The sequence below is a fragment of the Cherax quadricarinatus genome, chromosome 43, assembly GCF_038502225.1.
Source record: "Cherax quadricarinatus isolate ZL_2023a chromosome 43, ASM3850222v1, whole genome shotgun sequence".
Lineage (NCBI taxonomy): Eukaryota > Metazoa > Arthropoda > Malacostraca > Decapoda > Parastacidae > Cherax > Cherax quadricarinatus.
In genome coordinates, this window is record NC_091334.1 from 19,322,698 (window position 1) to 19,341,997 (window position 19,300).

At 40.2% G+C, this 19,300-nt stretch overlaps 2 protein-coding genes across 5 annotated transcripts in view; both read right to left on the reverse strand.

The window, feature by feature from the left end:
* Nucleotides 1-19,300, reverse strand: part of LOC128694345 (uncharacterized) — a 396,715-nt gene that overhangs the window by 319,337 nt on the left and 58,078 nt on the right. The window lies entirely within an intron of this gene.
* On the reverse strand, nt 7,935-19,265 carry LOC128694336 (MICOS complex subunit Mic10). The gene is made up of 4 exons (XM_053784431.2): nt 19,137-19,265; nt 9,568-9,615; nt 8,464-8,573; nt 7,935-8,195 (listed from the first exon to the last, which is right to left on the reverse strand). Exons 1-4 carry the CDS (start codon nt 19,210-19,212, stop codon nt 8,145-8,147), a joined length of 285 nt encoding a protein of 94 aa, XP_053640406.1. The 5' UTR covers nt 19,213-19,265; the 3' UTR covers nt 7,935-8,144.

Genomic DNA, 19,300 nt, shown 5'->3' on the forward strand with positions numbered 1-19,300 from the left:
CCAGAAATGGAACACCTCGATAGGAAATTGGTAGGTCATATACTGCTGACCGCGCAGCAGTGTCTGCCTGTTCATTGCCCTGTACGTCGACATGACCAGGGACCCAACAAAAAACAATATCTTTATGTTTGGTAGAGATACGGCGTAGCCAAAGTTGGATACGGAGAACTAGGGGATGAGATGTATCAAATTTTCGTATAGCCTGTAGAGCACTAAGGGAGTCTGAGACTACTACAAATGATGACACAGGCATAGATGCGATACGAATAAGTGCTGCAAGAATGGCATACAGTTCAGCAGTAAAAATGCTAGCTGAAGATAGTAAATGCCCTCGTACGACGCTGTCCGGAAACACTGCTGCGAATCCGACGCCGTCTGAAGACTTAGAGCCATCTGTGTACACAGCGGTGGCATGAGAATGAGAGTGGAAGTGATCAAGAAAAAGAGAGCGGGAAGCCACCGTAGGCAGTTGAGCTTTCGAGCAAGGGAGTGAGAAAGAACAGACCCGAACAGCTGGAACTTCCCAGGGGGGTAGGGAAAAGTGAGATGCTACATGAACATATAAAGGTGGTAACTGAAGGGAAGACAAGAGTGAAAGTAGGCGAAGAGAAAAGGGACGGAGCAAACAGGGGCGGCGAACGAATAAAGAATGTCTACTAATATCGGTGACCATTCTATAAATGGAAGGATTGTGTAGATCGTGAGAGCGTACATAGTAACGAAGGCAATGGGCATCACGGCGATCAGACAAGGATGGAACATTTGCTTCTGTATAGAGGCTCTCAACAGGGGAAGAGCGAAAAGCACCAAGGCACAAACGTAAGCCTTGGTGATGGATAGAGTTAAGGCTAGAGAGAGTAGCAGGAGAGGCCGCGGAATAAATCTGGTCACCATAATCGAGTTTCGATAAAACGAGGGCTGAATGTAGGCGAAGCAGAGTTCGACGATCAGCTCCCCAGGAAAGATGAGCAAGGGTTTTAAGAAGGTTTAGCCGGCTGTGACAAGTTGCCTTCAGAGAGGTAATGTGAGGTTTCCAGGTTAACCGACGGTCAAAGAGAAGGCCTAGAAACCTGACTGTATCACGTTCGGGGATAGGGGAGCCATAGAGATACAAAGGATGATCGGAGATAACAGAGCGTCTAGTGAAAGTAATTTGGTGAGTTTTGGTACTTGAAAATTTAAACCCATGTGTGGTGGCCCAAGTGGAAACACGGTCGACCGCATGCTGGAGAGAAACTGCAATAAGGTGACAGTCAGCGCCTGCACAAGCAATAGCGAAGTCATCAACATAGAGTGATGACCAAATATTGGGTGGAAGAACAGAGGCCAAATCATTTATAGCAAGGAGAAAAAGTGTTGTGCTTAGAACACATCCCTGAGGGACACCTTCAGCTTGGACGAAGTCTGGGGAAAGAACATTATTGACTCGAACACGGAAATGTCTGTCAGTTAAAAAGTTCTTAAGGAAGGATGGTAGATTGCCTCGGAGGCCTAAGGAATGGGCCTGGGCCAAAATATTATACCTCCAAGTTGTGTCATATGCCTTCTCAAGGTCAAAAAATATGGCAATAACTGAGTGATTATTCGCAAAGGCATTACGAACATATGTATCCAAGCGTAGTAAGGGGTCTATGGTAGAACGACCCTTACGAAAGCCATATTGACTAGCGGAGAGACTGTTGTGAGTCTCTAAATACCACATTAAACGTCGATTTACGAGGCGTTCCATCACTTTGCAAACTGCACTTGTAAGAGCGATGGGGCGATAGTGGGAGGCATCATGTCCTGTAGTACCCGGTTTGCGGAAAGGGAGAACAATGGCAGATTTCCACAGCTGGGGAAGAACTCCTTGTGCCCAAATAAGATTGAAGAGGTGTAAGAGGACTACAAGGGCTGACCGATGTAAATGTTGTAACATACGAATATGAATGTCATCAGGCCCAGCTGCCGATGATCGGCAAGCTGAGAGCGTTGCCTCCAGTTCTTGAAGTGTAAAAGGCACATTATACTGTTCTTCTCCGAGAGAAGAAAAGTCCAAGGGTACTAACTCTCTGGCAGACTTTGAGGAAAGAAACGAGGGGCATAGATGGAGCCCTCGGGAAATACGGACCAGATGTGTGCCAAGTTCAATGGCAACGTCGAGAGGGTTTGCTATATCAACACCAGTGACCCGTAGAACAGGAGCCGGGTCAGGAGAGTATTTACCACTCAATTTCCTCACTTTTTTCCAGACTGCACTCATAGAAGAAGCAGAGGTGATGGTGGAAACATAGTCTCGCCAACAAGTGCGTTTAGCTTCACGGATGACACGGCGAGCGATCGCACGCTTCTGCTTAAAATCAACAAGTCTCTCAGCAGTTCTATTGTACCGGTACCTGCCCCATGCAGCACGTTTCAAACGTACTGCACGAGCACAAGCAGGAGACCACCAAGGCACGCACTTCTGAGAATGCCTGCCTGAGGTTTGGGGTATAGAATGAGAAGCTGCGGTATAAACTGATGTCGAGAAGATGTGTAGGAGCTCATCAATGGAGGATGAAGAAGGAACCTCACTAAAAGCAGTGAGGTGTGAGTAAAGATCCCAATTTGCCCGATCAAATTGCCAGCGAGGGCTACGGGAAGGTGGTGAATAGGAAGGAGAAGTAAGAATGATCGGAAAATGATCGCTGTCATGTAAGTCTGGTAGAACAGACCAGGTGAAGTCTAGTGCAGTGGAGGAAGAGCAGACTGATAGATCGATGCAAGAGAGAGTATGAGTACGAGGATCAAAATGGGTGGGAGTACCCGTATTTAAAACATGGAGGGGGTGAGAGGCAAGAAAAGCCTCCAACTGAATGCCACGTGAGTCACAATGAGACCCCCCCCAGAGGAAATGGTGGGCATTAAAATCACCAAGTAACAGAAGTGGTGGTGGTAAGGATGAAACAAGAAAGGCAAAGTCTGGGATAGAAAATGCTCGAGAAGGAGAGAGATATAAAGAACATATTGTAAACCACTTATTCAAGTGGATACGGGCTGCAGTGTAATGCAGCGAGGTATGGACAAATAGTTGACAGTACGGAATATCATTGCGTAGAAGAAGGGCACTTTCATTAAAGGTCCCATCTGAGAAAGGATCCGAAGAATACAATAAATTATAGCCTGAGATAGGTTGGAAAACAGCCGAGTGTAATTTTGGTTCTTGTAAGCAAGCACCAACAGGGGAAAACCTGGAAAGCAACATCTGAAGCTCACCCCGATTACCCCTGAGGCCGCGGATATTCCACTGTAAATAGGCCATGATTGGCGATGAAGAAAATATCAGGAATCTGTAGGTAAAGGCACCTACGGACTAGAGGGGTTAGAAAAGTCAACGTGTGGTGGCATTGGAAGATGTTCAAGTAGCGAAGGAACGGAGCGTTGCGAAGAATGGGGTTGTGAAGATGGAGGAGAGGGAAGAGAAGGAACAGGAAGTGAATCAGTGTCCATTGAAGGTTTAGTCTCTGCAATATATTCTGAAATGGCTTCAAGTGTTTCTGAATTCAAAGATGTATGGGAAACCATATTGGAGATAGGAGGAGGAGGGTGAGTAAAGATTGGGACAGTAATGGACTGTACCAAAGTAGAGGGGGAGGGAAAAGTGTAAGGGACTGGAGATGAAGTGTGGGGGGGGACAGAAGAGGTAGAAACCTGGGAGGTGACAGAAGAGGGAGAAACTTGGGAGGGGACGGGGGTGGAAGGCATAGTACGAGGAGGAGGGTGAATCTCCACACTTGTAATAGAGCCAGAGAGAGGGGAAGAACTAGGTACAGAAACTGGAAAGGTAACGTGTGGAGGTGGAAGAAGGGAAGGAAGGGGCAAAGAAGATTTGAGCAATGTGGATTTTTTGGACTTCTGAGTAGAGGGGCGATTGGTATTAGGTGTCGTACGAGGTCTTGTCGATACTGGGGCTTGTGAGGAAGAACGCGAAGATGTGAGAACAGACTGAGTTGTAGTCGGGACGTCAGAGCCAAGGACAGCAAAAGGATTAGATGCCGTAATGGCTATGGGAGGGGTAACAACAGAGGAGGCTGCAGAAGATGGGACCCCAGAAGTGGGGGGATGTTTGGAAACACGAGAATAAGAAACGGGGTAGTCTCCCTTGGAGGCGGAGATGAGTAACTGCCATAGCATAAGGGAGACCTTCTGCCTCTTTGAGGCAACGGATTTCACGTTCATTTAAGTAGACCTGGCAACGGCGGGAGTACGAAGGGTGAGCTTCATTACAATTAAGGCAAGATGGAGGTTGACTGCAAGATGTATTAGAATGGTTGTCGGCACCACAGACTGGGCATTCGGCCATAGATCTGCAATATTTCGCTGGGTGACCAAAACGCCAGCAATTTCTACATTGTTGCGGTGTAGGTATCACCTTTCGAACTTGTAACCGATGTCCCGCGACATATACAGAGGACGGGAGTTCTCGGCTGTCAAAAGTTAAACGAGCCACATTGCAAGGGTAACGTCTCCGCCCCCGGGCAGGAAGGACATAAGTGTCTACTTTGAGGATTGGGAGATCCTGGAGTTCCAGCTGTTCAAAAATGTCATTGCCACATGACTGGAAATTCTGTTGGACTATGGTATGGGGCAGAATGACAGTACCACTACAAGAATTGAGAGAAAGATGTTTTTCAATAGTGATAGGAGTAGTATCGATATTCGAAAGGAGAGAAAGATCATGAGCTTGGGTAGCATTCTGGACAGTGACGATGCGCGTACCGCTCTTGAGAGCGTGAAATGAAATATCTCTGCCAACATGACGCAGGAGCGCTTTGGCAATACTATGGTCAGAAAGGTAGGCAGAAGAAGAAGTTGGTCTTAAAGTAAAGAATTTAGTCCATTGTGTGGTCCGAAACTGAGCGTGGAGAGGGAGTGCTTGACGTGTCGGTCGTTTCCGAGTAGAATGGGAAGGTAACGACGGAGCATCATCAGGAGATTGACGTTGGCGTTTAGGAGTAGGACCGGAGTTGGTCCGGCATGAAATGGGTGGGCGATTCGAAAATTGCCGTACCGTAGAGGGAGAAGCCGGAAGCATAGTCAAAGGAGAGCGGAGTTCAGACAAATCGAAGGAGTCAGTCAAAGCCCCGGTACCTGAAGCGGGTGAGGAAACAGCACCAGCAAGAGGTACAGGGGCATCAGGAGTGTCCGAAGAGTGGTCTAAACACAAGGCAGGGTCAGAATGGGGTGCGGTATCAAGAAGGGGCCCGGGGGTAGTGGTTTCATGGACTAGGGCTGCCATGGTTAGGTTACTCCTTTGCTTTTTGTTTTTAAGAAAAAAAAAGAAAGAAGAAAAGAAAATAAAAACAAAAAAAAGAATAAAAAAAGGGGGGAGCGGGGAGGAATAGTTCCCAGGAGGAATGAAAGGGCCGGAAATCTCCCTCCGCGCCCAAGAGGACTCGACACCGCTAGTAGCGCAGATGCAGCATGGAACCCGTGCCATACCCTACCCTTCATGCCAGTAAACCAGCAATCCGGGATAGCAACCTCACATCTGCCGAGCTACCTCGGTGGACAAAAGAGAGGGCGGCCGGATATCCGCCACAAAGCATACCTCCTTCAGCCACCACCCCCGGAATCCGAAAGGTGGCTTCCAGAGATACACCCGTCGCCCAAAAGACACCCAAAGCTACTCCGGGATACCGGAGAGGGATCGGGACATCCCTAGGCAATCCAGATTCCACGGCAAACTACGCCACCGCCAAGAAACCTCAACGGAATGGGATCGACCCCGGTGTCCTTTCCCCTACCTAGGAACTAGCGCGCCTGTGGGAGAAATCACGAAGGCTAAAAAGAGGAAGGGCAAAAGGGAGGGGTGAGGAGGAGGAGGAGGAATGGAAAAAGGGGAGGATGGGGAGGATGGGATAGGGGAGGGGAGAATGGGGGGTAATTAGGTTCGGTCTGAGGAAGAAGACCGACAGGGCTAATTCCTCAGACCAAGAGCCTCTTCACCACGCCAAGGAGCCCCCCTTGAAGAGGCATTATTGTAAAAATGGTATAAATAATATCAGTGCACTGGTGAAAGAATATTAGACTCACCAGTTGATGTGTATTGGACGTGTAGTGTGATTTGTTTATTCTTAAACATTGGTAAAAATCGAACATTTCCGCTACTGTGAGCTCAATTTCAAGGTCGTTTTCATTGTGAAACTAATCAAAATCATCTCTATTTCTGCAATATGTTTTCCATTTTATCATGCGAGACCATGAAAACGAGAATACAACGATAAATACTATACAAAAATACACCTCAAAGTCGCCGTTTTAATAAAAAAAAAAAAAAAACGGTCAGTTTTTTTTTCTCATTATGCACTGCATGGTGCAGGATTTTTTTTTATGTGGTGCACACTGACTACACAGACCCATTCTCTCACATGTGGGCCTACCAGCTTTCTCCTGCTTGATTTGAAGCCGCTAGAATTACCAAATATATATATGTCCAAAACACTGCCTCGTAAGACGTGTAGATACGACCAAAACAGTCAAAGGGTTAATGCAAATTTTTACATTTCGAATTGATATACACATATATTCTTTCAACAAACCGGCTGTATTCCACTGAAGCAGAGTGACCCAAAAAGAAAAATGAAAGTTTTTACTTTGTGGGTCACTGCTTCATTAAATTACTAAATTAAAAAATAAAACAAAAGTTTTTCTTTTTAAATTTAGTAATTTATTCAGGAGGGGTTACTAGCCCCTTGCTCCCAGCATTTTAGTTGCCTCTTGTGACACGCATGAAGATTTCTGTTCCACTTCCCCATGGAGAATGAATAAATATTGTACATAAATTTCTAATTTTTGTACTAAGCCTTAGGAGCATAACCTTGTAAAAATTCACATATAATAATATACAGTATAGCCTAATATTTTCCATGGTCAGCCTAACTTTGGTTAGTATTTTTTTTAGTATTATTTAACAAAAATTAAGCATTTTAATTTTACATCAAAACTGAACATGCACACTGTTAGGTAAAAGGACACAGGTGCAACTAATGTGACATTTTATTGTGGCAATATTTTGCTCTCCCGGAGCTTTGTTAAACCGTTGATAAAGCTCCTGGAGAGCGAAATGTTGCCACAATAAAATGTCACATTAGTTGCACTTGTGTCCTTTTACCCATCACATTGTCATTAATTCTACCAAGATTATTACAACATACACACTGTTAGCATAAGAATTCTTATTCGACACACAAAATCGTAATGACACAATTGCAAACAAACCATACCATGGGTGGGGACTGAACTCGGTTTAATCCTTACTCGCCATATGTTTTGTGTCACACCTTGATAATAGAGGTTGAGCTGTAGTTGTTTTCTACCAAAATGCACACAAGTTATGATACAAAATAATTTTAAAAACAAAATTTCAAAAATATATTACTTAATGGGAATAACATTTTGTAGTCACGATCATCTTATAGCACTGTATAATGCATGAAACTTTCCGCAAAATCAGTTAAAATTCTTGTATTTATAGACAAAATGAACCCAAATATGAAAAACAATTACAGACAATTATGTATCATTCATGGAATTTAGAGCCATATAACCTCTAGCAATTTAGGGAAAGAGGGACCAAGTCTCTCTGCAAAGATCATTTTCAGAAGTCTAAAAGCATTTATTCTAGTCAAAAAGAATCAGACAACATTAACACACTATCCAGGTATTACTCCACCTTTGCTTAAAAGCATTTTGCATAACTTTTTTTTTTTATTTTTAAGAAAAGCAGGTATACAGACTTGCTCTTTCAGCCTGAAGCAATGTCATGCAGCAAGAAGTCAAGAATAAGAACAAAGAAATGAAGGAATAAGAAACCACATGAACTGCACATTTAATGTAATGAAAAGAGATATGAGCGATACGTACAAGTGTGTCTATAAATTTCAGACTTCACATTAGGGAAATAAAAGCCTAAATATCATTGATGTTATTTACAAAAGATAAGTTTTACATAATGCATCGGTATAAGCCATTATTGAAATAACATGAAGTTTGTAGTAAGTACATAACTCAATAAATGCATATACAGTACTGTACATGAGCTCCAATCAGAGGACATTAAATAGGCTTCCTCAATATACAAAAGTGACTTAAGCGATAATATACAAATTTATTACATTATTAAACTACTGGGCTTCTGTAGCAGGAGCCTCAAGAGTGGTAGATTTGGGCTTCACCTGAAAATATATACATAAAAATAGTTACAAATACAATAGTGCATAATAAATCATTCAAAATATATGATGTAAAAAATGTCCTGATAATATACCACTTACGATAAATGTTACAGCAAAAAAGACCTAGCTGAATACTGTATGTAGACAAGACTAGTGATACAGCATACTGTAGTTTAGATTTTTAGACCTTATTACATTTGTGGTAAAGAACTAAATTTGTTTAATGTATAAAAGCATAACTTACAATACAATACATTAAAGTACTTACAATAACATTTTCTGCTTTTACTAGGAATGGTTCGTTGAAATCATGTTGACAATTGGCATACCCCATACCTGTGCCAAATCCTAGACCAAAGATGAGAGGCCAGGGTCGCCCTATAATTGTATAATAAGTCAATAAAACTGTTTATGAATATAATAGAACTTTCACTAAAGAACAGTACTGTAGTTTAGCAACTTAATACATTCACATTTAAAAAAATATATACAGTGGACCCCCGCATAACGATCACCTCCGAATGCAACCAATTATGTAAGTGTATTTATGTAAGTGCGTTTGTACGTGTATGTTTGGGGGTCTGAAATGGACTAATCTACTTCACAATATTCCTTATGGGAACAAATTCGGTCAGTACTGGCACCTGAACATACTTCTGGAATGAAAAAATATCGTTAACCGGGGGTCCACTGTATTCCAAATACAGTAGACCCCCGGTTTACGATATTATTTCATTCCAGAGGTATGTTCAGGTGCCACTACTGACCGAATTTGTTCCCATAAGGAATATTGTGAATTAGATTAGTCCATTTCAGACCCCCAAACATACACATACAAACGCACTTACATAACTGGTCGCATTGGGAGCTGATCGTAAACCGGGGTTCCACTGTACATTATTTCTGGTATCCTTAGAATGTACAGTAATGTGTATGAAAAAATTAGAACAAATTAATTAGAACAAATTAAATTAATTAGATGAAATACAGTCTCCTTTATTTCAGTACCTTACAACACATACCATGATTAGAATGGGTAAATCAATGCTAACCTTTGTAAAATACCCGAACATATAAATAATTTACTCTTCAAAAGTGACACAACTTTACTTTATCTTGTGCACCATGAATATAACTCTGCTCTTGTAGCTACAAATATGTAATTACATACAGCAGCAGATTCATAGCAAAGAAATGTGGGATGCATTATCCTAACAAATACTGCATTATCTTAAGAAATCTATAAAATATGCTATAAGTACTTACTTTTTGTAATGTATTTTCCTAACAAATCTACAAAATAAGCTGTAAGCACTTACATTTAGTACTGTATTATCCTAATAAATCCATAAAATAAGATATTAGCACTTACTTTTAAAGACAATAGCAGAAAATACAACTCCTAGAGTAAGGCCTCCACCTGTGCAAAAGAAAGAAGCATTAATTTCTGACCTAAAAATCTGCAAAAGTTAATACGAGAACATGACAAAAAAAAAGAACACCCGCATGTCATTTACACTGACTAGCATTCAACTGCAACTTGCTGTCTACATATACTGAACTGTTATAAACAGCATCTGTTATACCTGCAAATGGTCTGGTCCCAGACCAATCCTTCATAAAATGTGAAGGAAATAAACCACAGAACGGGTGGGGTTTGAACCCATGGTGAGTGAGTCCTAAAACTTACAAGACTAAGAGCTGCAAAAAAGAAAAGCAAAGTGAACCCCACTGGAAATTAGTCACCACACTTCAACTTTCCTTAGGGTACCTATTTTAGATTAAGTTACATAATTTACCACCACTGTATAAATACAGTGGACCCTCAGTTAAAGACATTAATCTGTTCCAGAGAGCTTGTCTAACTAATTCTGTCATTAACCGAATTAATTTTCCCCATACGAAATAATGGAAATCCAATTAATCCGTTCCAGACACCCAAAAGTATTAAACAAAATTTTTTTACATGAAATATACATTTCCCTACACAGAAAACAATGAGACATGTAGAATAAATACATTAATAATTAATATAATGACACTTACCTTTATTGAAGATGTACATGATGAGTGATGAGAGGAGGGCAGAGGATGGAGGAGTTTGCAATTGTTTGGAAGGGGAGTCCCCTTCCATAAGGATTTTAGGTACCAAGTCCTTTTCTGGGGTTACCTCCCTTCTTTGTTTTTTAATGCCACTAGGACCAGCTTGAGAGTTACTGGACCCCTGTCGCACCAAAAATCTGTCCACAGAGCTCTGTTTATGGCTTGTCTTTTAGATTTCCCTAAAATGGGACACAACATTGTCATTGTAGATGTTGCCAGCACGGCCTGCAACAGCTGAGTCAGGGTAATGTTCATCCATAAAGGTTTGCACTTCAGTCCACTTTGCACAAATGTCCTTAATCTTTGAAGAAGGCAACTTCCTCCATCTCTCTTCCCCCTCCTCTGAAGGAAATTCCTGAGCTGTGGTCTGTTGCTGTTGCACCTCAAGCTCTTGCAGCTCTGTAGAGGTTAGCTCTTCATCATCGTCCTCCACCAACTCTTCCACATCCTCGCCACTAACCTCCAACCCCATGAACTTCCCCAATGCCACAATAGATTCCACAACTGGCATAGGCTCCTCAGGGTTAGCCCCAAACCCTTCAAAATCCCTCTCTTGTACACACTGTGGCCACAATTTTCTCAAAGCAGAATCCAAAGTCCTGCAAGTCACTCCCTCCCAAGCCTTACCTATAAGGTTTATGCAACTGAGGATACTGAAGTGATCTTTCCAGAACTCTCTTAGGGTCAATTCAGTGTCTGAGGTCACTTCAAAGCACTTTTGAAACACTGCTTTGGTATACAATTTTTTGAAATTTGAAATGACCTGGTGGTCCATGGGCTGGAGGAGTGGTGTTAGGGGGCAAAAATTTCACTTTGATGAAACTAAACTCCCCCACAATTCGCTCTTCCAAGTCTGGAGGATGAGCAGGAGCATTGTCCATTAACAGGAGGCACTGGAGTGGCAATTTATTTTCCAGGAGGTATTTTTTCACACTGGGGCCAAACACGTCACAGAACCAATCGAGGAGAATGTCCCTAGTGACCCATGCCTTACTGTTTGCTCTCCACACACAATTTAGTCTTGACGGCACTGTTTTTCTTGAACACACAAGTAAAGGCTTCACTTTGCAATCCCCACTAGCATTACTACAAAACATGAGAATTAGCCTGTCTTTCAAAGGCTTGTGTCCTGGGAGTGCCTTTTCCTCCTGAGTAATGTAGGTCCTGTTTGGCATTTTCTTCCAAAACAGGCCTGTTTCGTCACAACTGAACACAATTGAACCGGCGGCCTTTTGGCTAAAGTTCCCGCTTAACACACGGAGGGCCCGGATTTGATTCCCGGCGGGTGGAAACATTTCGACAGGTTTCCTTACACCTGTTGCCCTGTTCACCTAGCAGCAAATAGGTACCTGGGTGTTAGTCAACTGGTGTGGGTCACATCGTGGGGGACAAGATTGAGGATCCCAATGGAAATAAGTTAGACAGTCCTCGATGATGCCTTGACTTTCTTGGGTTATCCTGGGTGGCTAACCCTTCAGGGTTAAAAATCCTAATGAAATCTTATCTTATCTTGTTGGGGTTTTAACTGTTCAGCCTCTATATACCCCTTAAAGTCCTGCACATATTTTTCAGCCGCTTTTTTGTCAGAACTGGCAGCCTCGCCATGCTTTATCACACTGTGTAAGCCACTACGATCCTTAAATCTCTCAAACCAACTTTTGCTGGCCTTAAATTCACCAATATGAGCACTAGTTCCAGGCATTTTCTTAACGAGATCATCATGCAACTGCCTTGTCTTTTCACTTATAACTGACTGTGAAACACTATCTCCTGATAATTGTTTCTCATTGATCCACACCAACAGTCTCTCCACATCTTCGAGTATTTCCGATCTCTGTTTTGTAAGCACATTTGCATCTTTTGCAATAACAGCTTCCTTGATTGCCTTTTTGTTGGCCAAGACAGTCGCGATTGTTGTATGGGGTTTGTTATACAACCTGGCCAGCTCGGAGACACACACACACTCCACTTTTGTATTTCGTAATGATCTCTTTTTTGAATTCAACAGTATTTCTCACCCTCTTTACCACAGGGCTGGCACTAGAAGCTTTCTTTGGGCCCATGGTGACTTATTTAGCAGTGACAAGCACTAAAACAATGGAATAATACAAAATGTATCGCATGTATGCTTGTAAACAATGGCACACTGGCTGTACATGAAGTGGCTGGGCTGCTCAGGCTGCGTGGACACCTTCAGGATGAATGACTTTAACCGAGTTCTTTGCCGTTAACCGAGCCAATAATTTGACACAAAAATGTGTCGTTATCCAATTTTTATGTTATTCGATGACGTCGTTAACTGAGGGTCCACTGCATATAAAAGTTTATAAAATCATAGCTTGATTGCTAGTGCATTCAGCTCATGCACTGAGGTCCAGAGGGTCGCTCTATGTAGTCACTGATGTCAACTAGGCCTGTATACCTTGTACATGTACTTGTAAAAGAGTACTGTATTAATATTATTAACCCTTAAACGGTCCAAACAGATCGACGTTCAAATTCGTAGTGCTACAAAAGTAGATCTACTTTTTTTTACATATTTTAAAATATATATATAAAAAAGTAGAAAAAAAGTTTTTTTTACACTTTTTCAAATGTAAAACAAAAAAGATCTACATTTTTTACATACTTTCAGATGTTGAAAAAACGTATACGTATATACGTTTGGACCATTTAAGGGTTAATTACAGTGGACTCTCGACCAACGATATTAATCCGTTCCAGAGAGCTTATCTTTAGGTGAATTTATTGTTAGTCGAATCATTTTCCCCATAAGAAATAATGGAAATCAAATTAATCCGTTCCAGACAGCCAAAAGTATTAAATTTTTTTTTTTCATGAAATATACATTTCCCTACAAAGAAAACAATGAAACATGCACAATAACTACATAAATAAATGTTAAAATGACACTTACCTTTATTGAAGAGTATTGATGAGGGATGAGACACTGTTCTTCTTGAACACACTGGGATTTTCACAGTGATACATGAGTAAAGGCTTCACTTTGCAATCCCCACTAGCATTACAACAAAACATGAGAGTTAGCCTGTCTTTCATAGGCTTTTGTCCTGACAGTGCCTTTTCCTCCTGAGTAATGTAGGTCCTGTTTGGCATTTTCTTCCAGAACAGGCCTGTTTAGTCACAAATAAACACTTGTTGGGGTTGGAATTTTTCAGCTTCACCATGCCTTACCACACTGTGTATGCCACTACGATTCTTAAATCTCTCAAACCAACCTTTGCTGGCTTTAAATTCACCAATATGAGCACTAGCTCCAGGCATTTTTTCCTGTTCACCTGGGTGTTAGTCGACTGGTGTGGGTCGCATCCTGGGGGACAAGATTAAGAACCCCAATGGAAATAAGTTAGACCGTCCTCAATGATGCACTGACTTTCTTGAGGTATCCTGGGTGGCTAACCCTCTGGGGGTAATTGTTTCTCACTAAGCAACACCAAAAACACTCTCCACATCTTTGAGTAGTACAGCTGATGGTGGTGGAGCAGCTTCTGTCAGTGGTGCAGCAACAGCTGACTGTAGTGCAGCAACAGCTGACCGAGGTACAGCAGCAACTGACGGTGGTGCAGCAGCAGCTGACCATGGTACGATAATATTTCGATAGTATTTCTCACCCCTTTTTACCACAGGGTTGGCACTGGAAGCTTTCTTTGGGCCCATGGTGGCTTGTTTAGCAGTTACAAGCACTAAAAACAATGGAATACAAAATTTATCAAATATATGCGTGGAACCGTCCACCCTGGCATGCAAACAATGATGGCAGGGCGGCTGAGGTGCTCAGGCTGGACGGACAGGTTCAGGATGAATCATGTTGGTTGATTTTTTCATCGTTGGTTGGGCCAAAATTTTTACGCTCAAACGCTTCGTTGGACGAATTTATCGTTAGACGATGCCTTCGTTGGCTGTGGGTCCACTGTATTATTATTTGTCTGGATTACATGTATTAACCTAGAGGGTTAGTCACCCAGGATAACCCAAGAAAGTCAGTCTGTCATTAAGGACTTTCTGTATTATTTCCACTGGGGTCCTTCAATCTTGTTCCCCCAGGATGCAACCCATACCAGTCGACTAATGCCCAGTACCAACTTACTGCAAGGTGAACAAAGAAAGTAAGTGTAAGGAAACATGCCCAGCATTTCCACCAGTGTCAGAAATCGAACCATGGACACTCAGTGTGAGAGGCGACAGCATTGCCAACTTGCCACCTTATGTGCTCATGACACAGGAAGGCAAGACTGGCATTCTACTAGTGCAAAACATTTACAAGCTTTCTGTATCACACTCGTATAACATGATAATACATCCTAGAATGATAGCTGTCAACCAACTTACTACCTCAAATAAAATAAAACAAAATACAGTGGACCACCACTTAACAATCACCTCCCAATGCGACCAATTATGTAAGTGTATTTATGTAAGTGCGTTTGTATGTGTATGTTTGGGGGTCTGAAATGGACTAATCTACTTCACAATATTCCTTATGGGAACAAATTCGGTCAGTACTGGCACCTGAACATACTTCTGGAATGAAAAAATATCGTTAATCGGGGGTCCACTGTATAATAAATTACTGTATTGTATTATTATATAGTGGTCCCTAAATTTACAATGGGCTGGAGATATGATAATTCTTTGTTACGATTTGCCCTCAAAGAAATTTAGTTTCGAGTTGCTATGAAAAATTTGAGATACAATACATATTTGTGATTTAATTACACCACCTTTTGTGCTACCAAGTCTACATGGCCCCCTAAAGTGCACAGTAAACTGGTAATTTCTCTGATGATGAAACAAGAAATTGTGAAAAATACGATGCCGGAGATTAGTTCTTCAACTCCAATGCCGAGACTGATTACCTCATTTTTTGCATGTAATTCTACATTGTTCAATTAACCATCTCAGTTATCAAGGAAATACACATTATAAAGGATATCAAAGTAGCTGATGAATTTAAGCTAGTTAAAAAGAAAGGCAGAGAAATTATCACAGAGATAAAGACATTTACTGTTGATTAAAATAGCAGCAGATAAAGGGAGATACAATGCCTACAGATAATGTCTGAGTATACAGGTCCAAAGTATATATAAAAAGTTGCACTTTCTGGAGCTTGGAATGAATTGCAAAAAAATACGTATTTTGGGCTTTGCGTTATGGTAGTTTTAAGATGCGAAAAGTTTTCTAAAATGGACAAATAAATAAATAATTGTAATACATATGCATATATTATAATATTAATATATATATATATATATATATATATATATATATATATATATATATATATATATATATATATATATATATATATATATATATTATCACACCGGCCGATTCCCACCAAGGCAGGGTGGCCCGAAAAAGAAAAACTTTCACCATCATTCACTCCATCACTGTCTTGCCAGAAGGGTGCTTTACACTACAGTTTTTAAACTGCAACATTAACACCCCTCCTTCATATATATATATATATATATATATATATATATATATATATATATAATATATATATATATATATATATATATATATATATATATATTTATTTTTATATTTATAAAGTTTTTCTTCTTCTCTTTTTTAGTAAATGTCTACAGGAGAAAGGGTTATTAGCCCATTGCTCCCGGCATTCTAGTCACCTCATACGACACGCATGGCTTACGGAGGAAAGATTCTTTTCCACTTCCCCATGGACAATAGAAGAAATAAAAGAGGAACAAGAGCTATTTAGAAAAAGGAGAAAAACCTAGATGTATGTATATATATATGCATGTGTGTGTCTGTGAAGTGTGACCAAAGTGTAAGTAGGAGTAGCAAGATATCCCTGTTATCTAGCGTGTTTATGAAGGGGTTCAGGGAAACCGGCAGGCCGGACTTGAGTCCTGGAGATGGGAAGTACAGTGCCTGCACTCTGAAGGAGGGGTGTTAATGTTGCAGTTTAAAAACTGTAGTGTAAAGCACCCTTCTGGCAAGACAGTGATGGAGTGAATGATGGTGAAAGTTTTCCTTTTTCGGGCCACCCTGCCTTGGTGGGAATCGGCCAGTGTGATAATAAAATAAAATAAATATATATATATTTATAATAATAAAATTTACTGCAGTAAATTCATTTACTTATGCAAGATCAAGATAAAAAAAATGCCTAGACAAGAAAAAAAAAAAAAAAGACATTAGGTATGTAAATCATCTTTTCAACAACAAAATAAAGTGCTGTATTTACAAAAAAAAAAAAAAAGTTAATGCAATGTGATACTGCATTACAAATTAGAATTCTCATTCATATCTTTGTACTTAGCAAATCAAAATTGTAATTACACATTGTAACCTTTACAAAGAAATAAACTTTATTTATTTATTGTATATGACCAAAGAAAATATTGCAATTTAAAGTTCCTGAGTTGTGGTGGTAGGAAGTAAAGTGAATAATGGTACGGTAATGCTGGCAAGATGTGAACAAAGACTTTTATGTACAGTTCAGGACATTTATTAGATTACAGGAAACATTTTGCCACTAGTGGTGAATTTATTCTAATAAATATCCTGAAGTGAATATAAGGGAAGTGCCAGCACTCTGAAGGATTACAGAGATTAAAGATACTATATTTCAGCATGATACAATATTTGTACAACGGTGAATGACACTGAGGTGTACATGCAGAAAGCCCCTTAACCCTTTGACTGTTTCGGTCATATATATACGTCTTACAAGCCACCATGTTTGACGTATATATACTACTCATAAATTCTAGTGGCTTCAAGTGAAGGAGAAAGCTGGTAGGCCCACATGTGAGAGAATGGGTCTGTGTGGTCAGTGTGCACCATATAAAAAAAATCCTGCAGCACGTAGTGCATAATGAGAAAAAAAAATCAGACCGTTCTTTTTAATTACAATGCCGACTTTGTGGTCTATTTTCGTATAGTATTTATGGTTGTATTCTCGTTTTCTTGGTCGTCTCATTTCATAGACTGGAAAACATATAGAAATAGAGGTGATTTTGATTGGTTTTACTATAAAAAGAGCCTGGAAATGGAGCTCAAAGTAGGGGAAATGTTTGATTTTTGCCGATGTTCAAAAGTAAACAAATGATGTCATTGTCCAATAAATGTCCAAGTAACCATTCTAATATGCAGTCATGAATGGGGGGACATTATTTATATAATTATTACAATGTTGCAGTACTCTGCATAACAGTGAATCTTCTATTTTTTGTTTGAATAAAAATTCAAAATAGAAAGCAAGAGTAATATCAGAGGGGCCTGGAGATGTGACTGATGAGCAAACAAAATGTTATTTTAGAGCCAGGAATGTCTGCATTGTTCATTCTGGACCCTATTTTGAAATTGTCATATTTTTTAATTTTCATAAAATTGGCCAAATTGCAAATTTCTGACCTTGTTATTAGGTAGTTGAAATCGGTAAATGGGCAGTTTCTTGTACTCAATCGATAGAAAAAAATGGAGCTCTAAAGAAATAGCTATGAGTTTGGTTGACTGGAACAATGGAATTAGCCGAAAATAGGGCTCAAAGTGGGTGAAATCGCCGATTCGTAAATATTGCCAAGGTCGCTAACTTCGCAAGAGCATAATTCCGTAAGTTTTCCATCAAATTTCATACTTTTGGTGTCATTACCATTGGGAAAAGATTCTCTATCATTTCATAAGAAAAAATAATTTATTTTTTTTTAAATTTCTGTGACACCAGGAGAGACCTCAGGATTGGGGGATGCGACAGTCAAAGGGTTAGTATGCAGAGCATGTCAGGCAAACTTAAGCCTATCTTAAGATTAAAATTAAGTTTATTCAGGTACAGGTACACATCAATACAATTACATAAATTATCATACATAGCAACATGTAATAATGTTGGTAGAATTACTGACAATATGTAAAGTAAAAGGACACAAGTGCAACTAATGTGACATTTTATTTTGGCAACGTTTCGCTCTCCAGGAACTTGACAAAGTTCTGGAGTGCGAAACGTTGCCACAATAAAATGTCACATTAGTTGCACTTGTGTCCTTTTACTTTACATAGCAACATGTGTTGATTACCCAAGATAACCCCCCCAAAAAAGTCAAAGTGACTTATTTCCATTGAGGCAACAATTGATTGTTTATACTGTACATACAGTCTCTTAGGCGTCTGTAAAAATAAAATTTAAGCATTACAATGAATACAAAAGAGCTGAATATCATATTAGTACATGCTATATGGCTTTTATTGAGTTTGTTTTAAGAATTACAGGTTGGATTATAATATATAATAAGGACACAATCAAGAATTTAATGAATGTGAGGATTACAGATATTGAGAATAAGAATATATTGTTTTCCATAAGTTTGTGACAATGAGAATATGGTTATACAATTTTCTCTTATTTAACTGATGTTGGGAAAAATAAGGTTATTCTGGTACAGGTACACAGTTAAGTAAATTATCATACACAGCAGTATATGTGTAGATTGCCCAGAACAGCCCAAAAAAAACTCGGATAAAGTGACTTTATTTCCATTGGTGTCCTGTAAGGGAGTTTTTTTTTTTCTTTACAATAGTTTTGAAGTACGAGGCTGTAGCTGTGTGGGGTGAGAGGTACAGTGTTTTTACTGAATCACTCAATCATCCATGCCAATTTTTCTACCTCTTACAGCAAGTGACAAAGTAAAAAATGACCTCTCCTATTAATTCATGTTTATCCAGCCGGGAATTTCGGTAGAGGTCGAAGACTTCCTTCTGCAAGCATTGAAACTTAAAACACTGCCTATAATAGTTACCTATACAACTCTCCCCCTGGAGTCACATCCACATTGGATAAATCCTCACCAATTTTAATAAGGGTATCAGCAACACAGCGGTCCCATTTCTGCCCAAGAATATCTTCAGACTTGGAGGCCGCCATTGTCAGCCAGTGAGGGACGGGGCACCCCTGCCACCCACCCTTTATTACTCAACATAACACCTCACCTCCATCAAATAAACCATGCCAA

What these genes read in the sequence shown, in the direction of transcription:
- LOC128694336 (XM_053784431.2), bottom strand. Translation starts at nt 19,212, where the DNA reads ATGGCGGCCTCCAAGTCTGAAGATATTCTTGGGCAGAAATGGGACCGC. An exon ending in TTCTGCTATTGTCTTTAAAA is followed by an intron (nt 8,574 to 9,567) that starts GTAAGTGCTAAT and finishes ATACAATTATAG; the next exon opens with GGCGACCCTGGCCTCTCATC. An exon ending in TAAAAGCAGAAAATGTTATT is followed by an intron (nt 8,196 to 8,463) that starts GTAAGTACTTTA and finishes ATATATTTTCAG; the next exon opens with GTGAAGCCCAAATCTACCAC.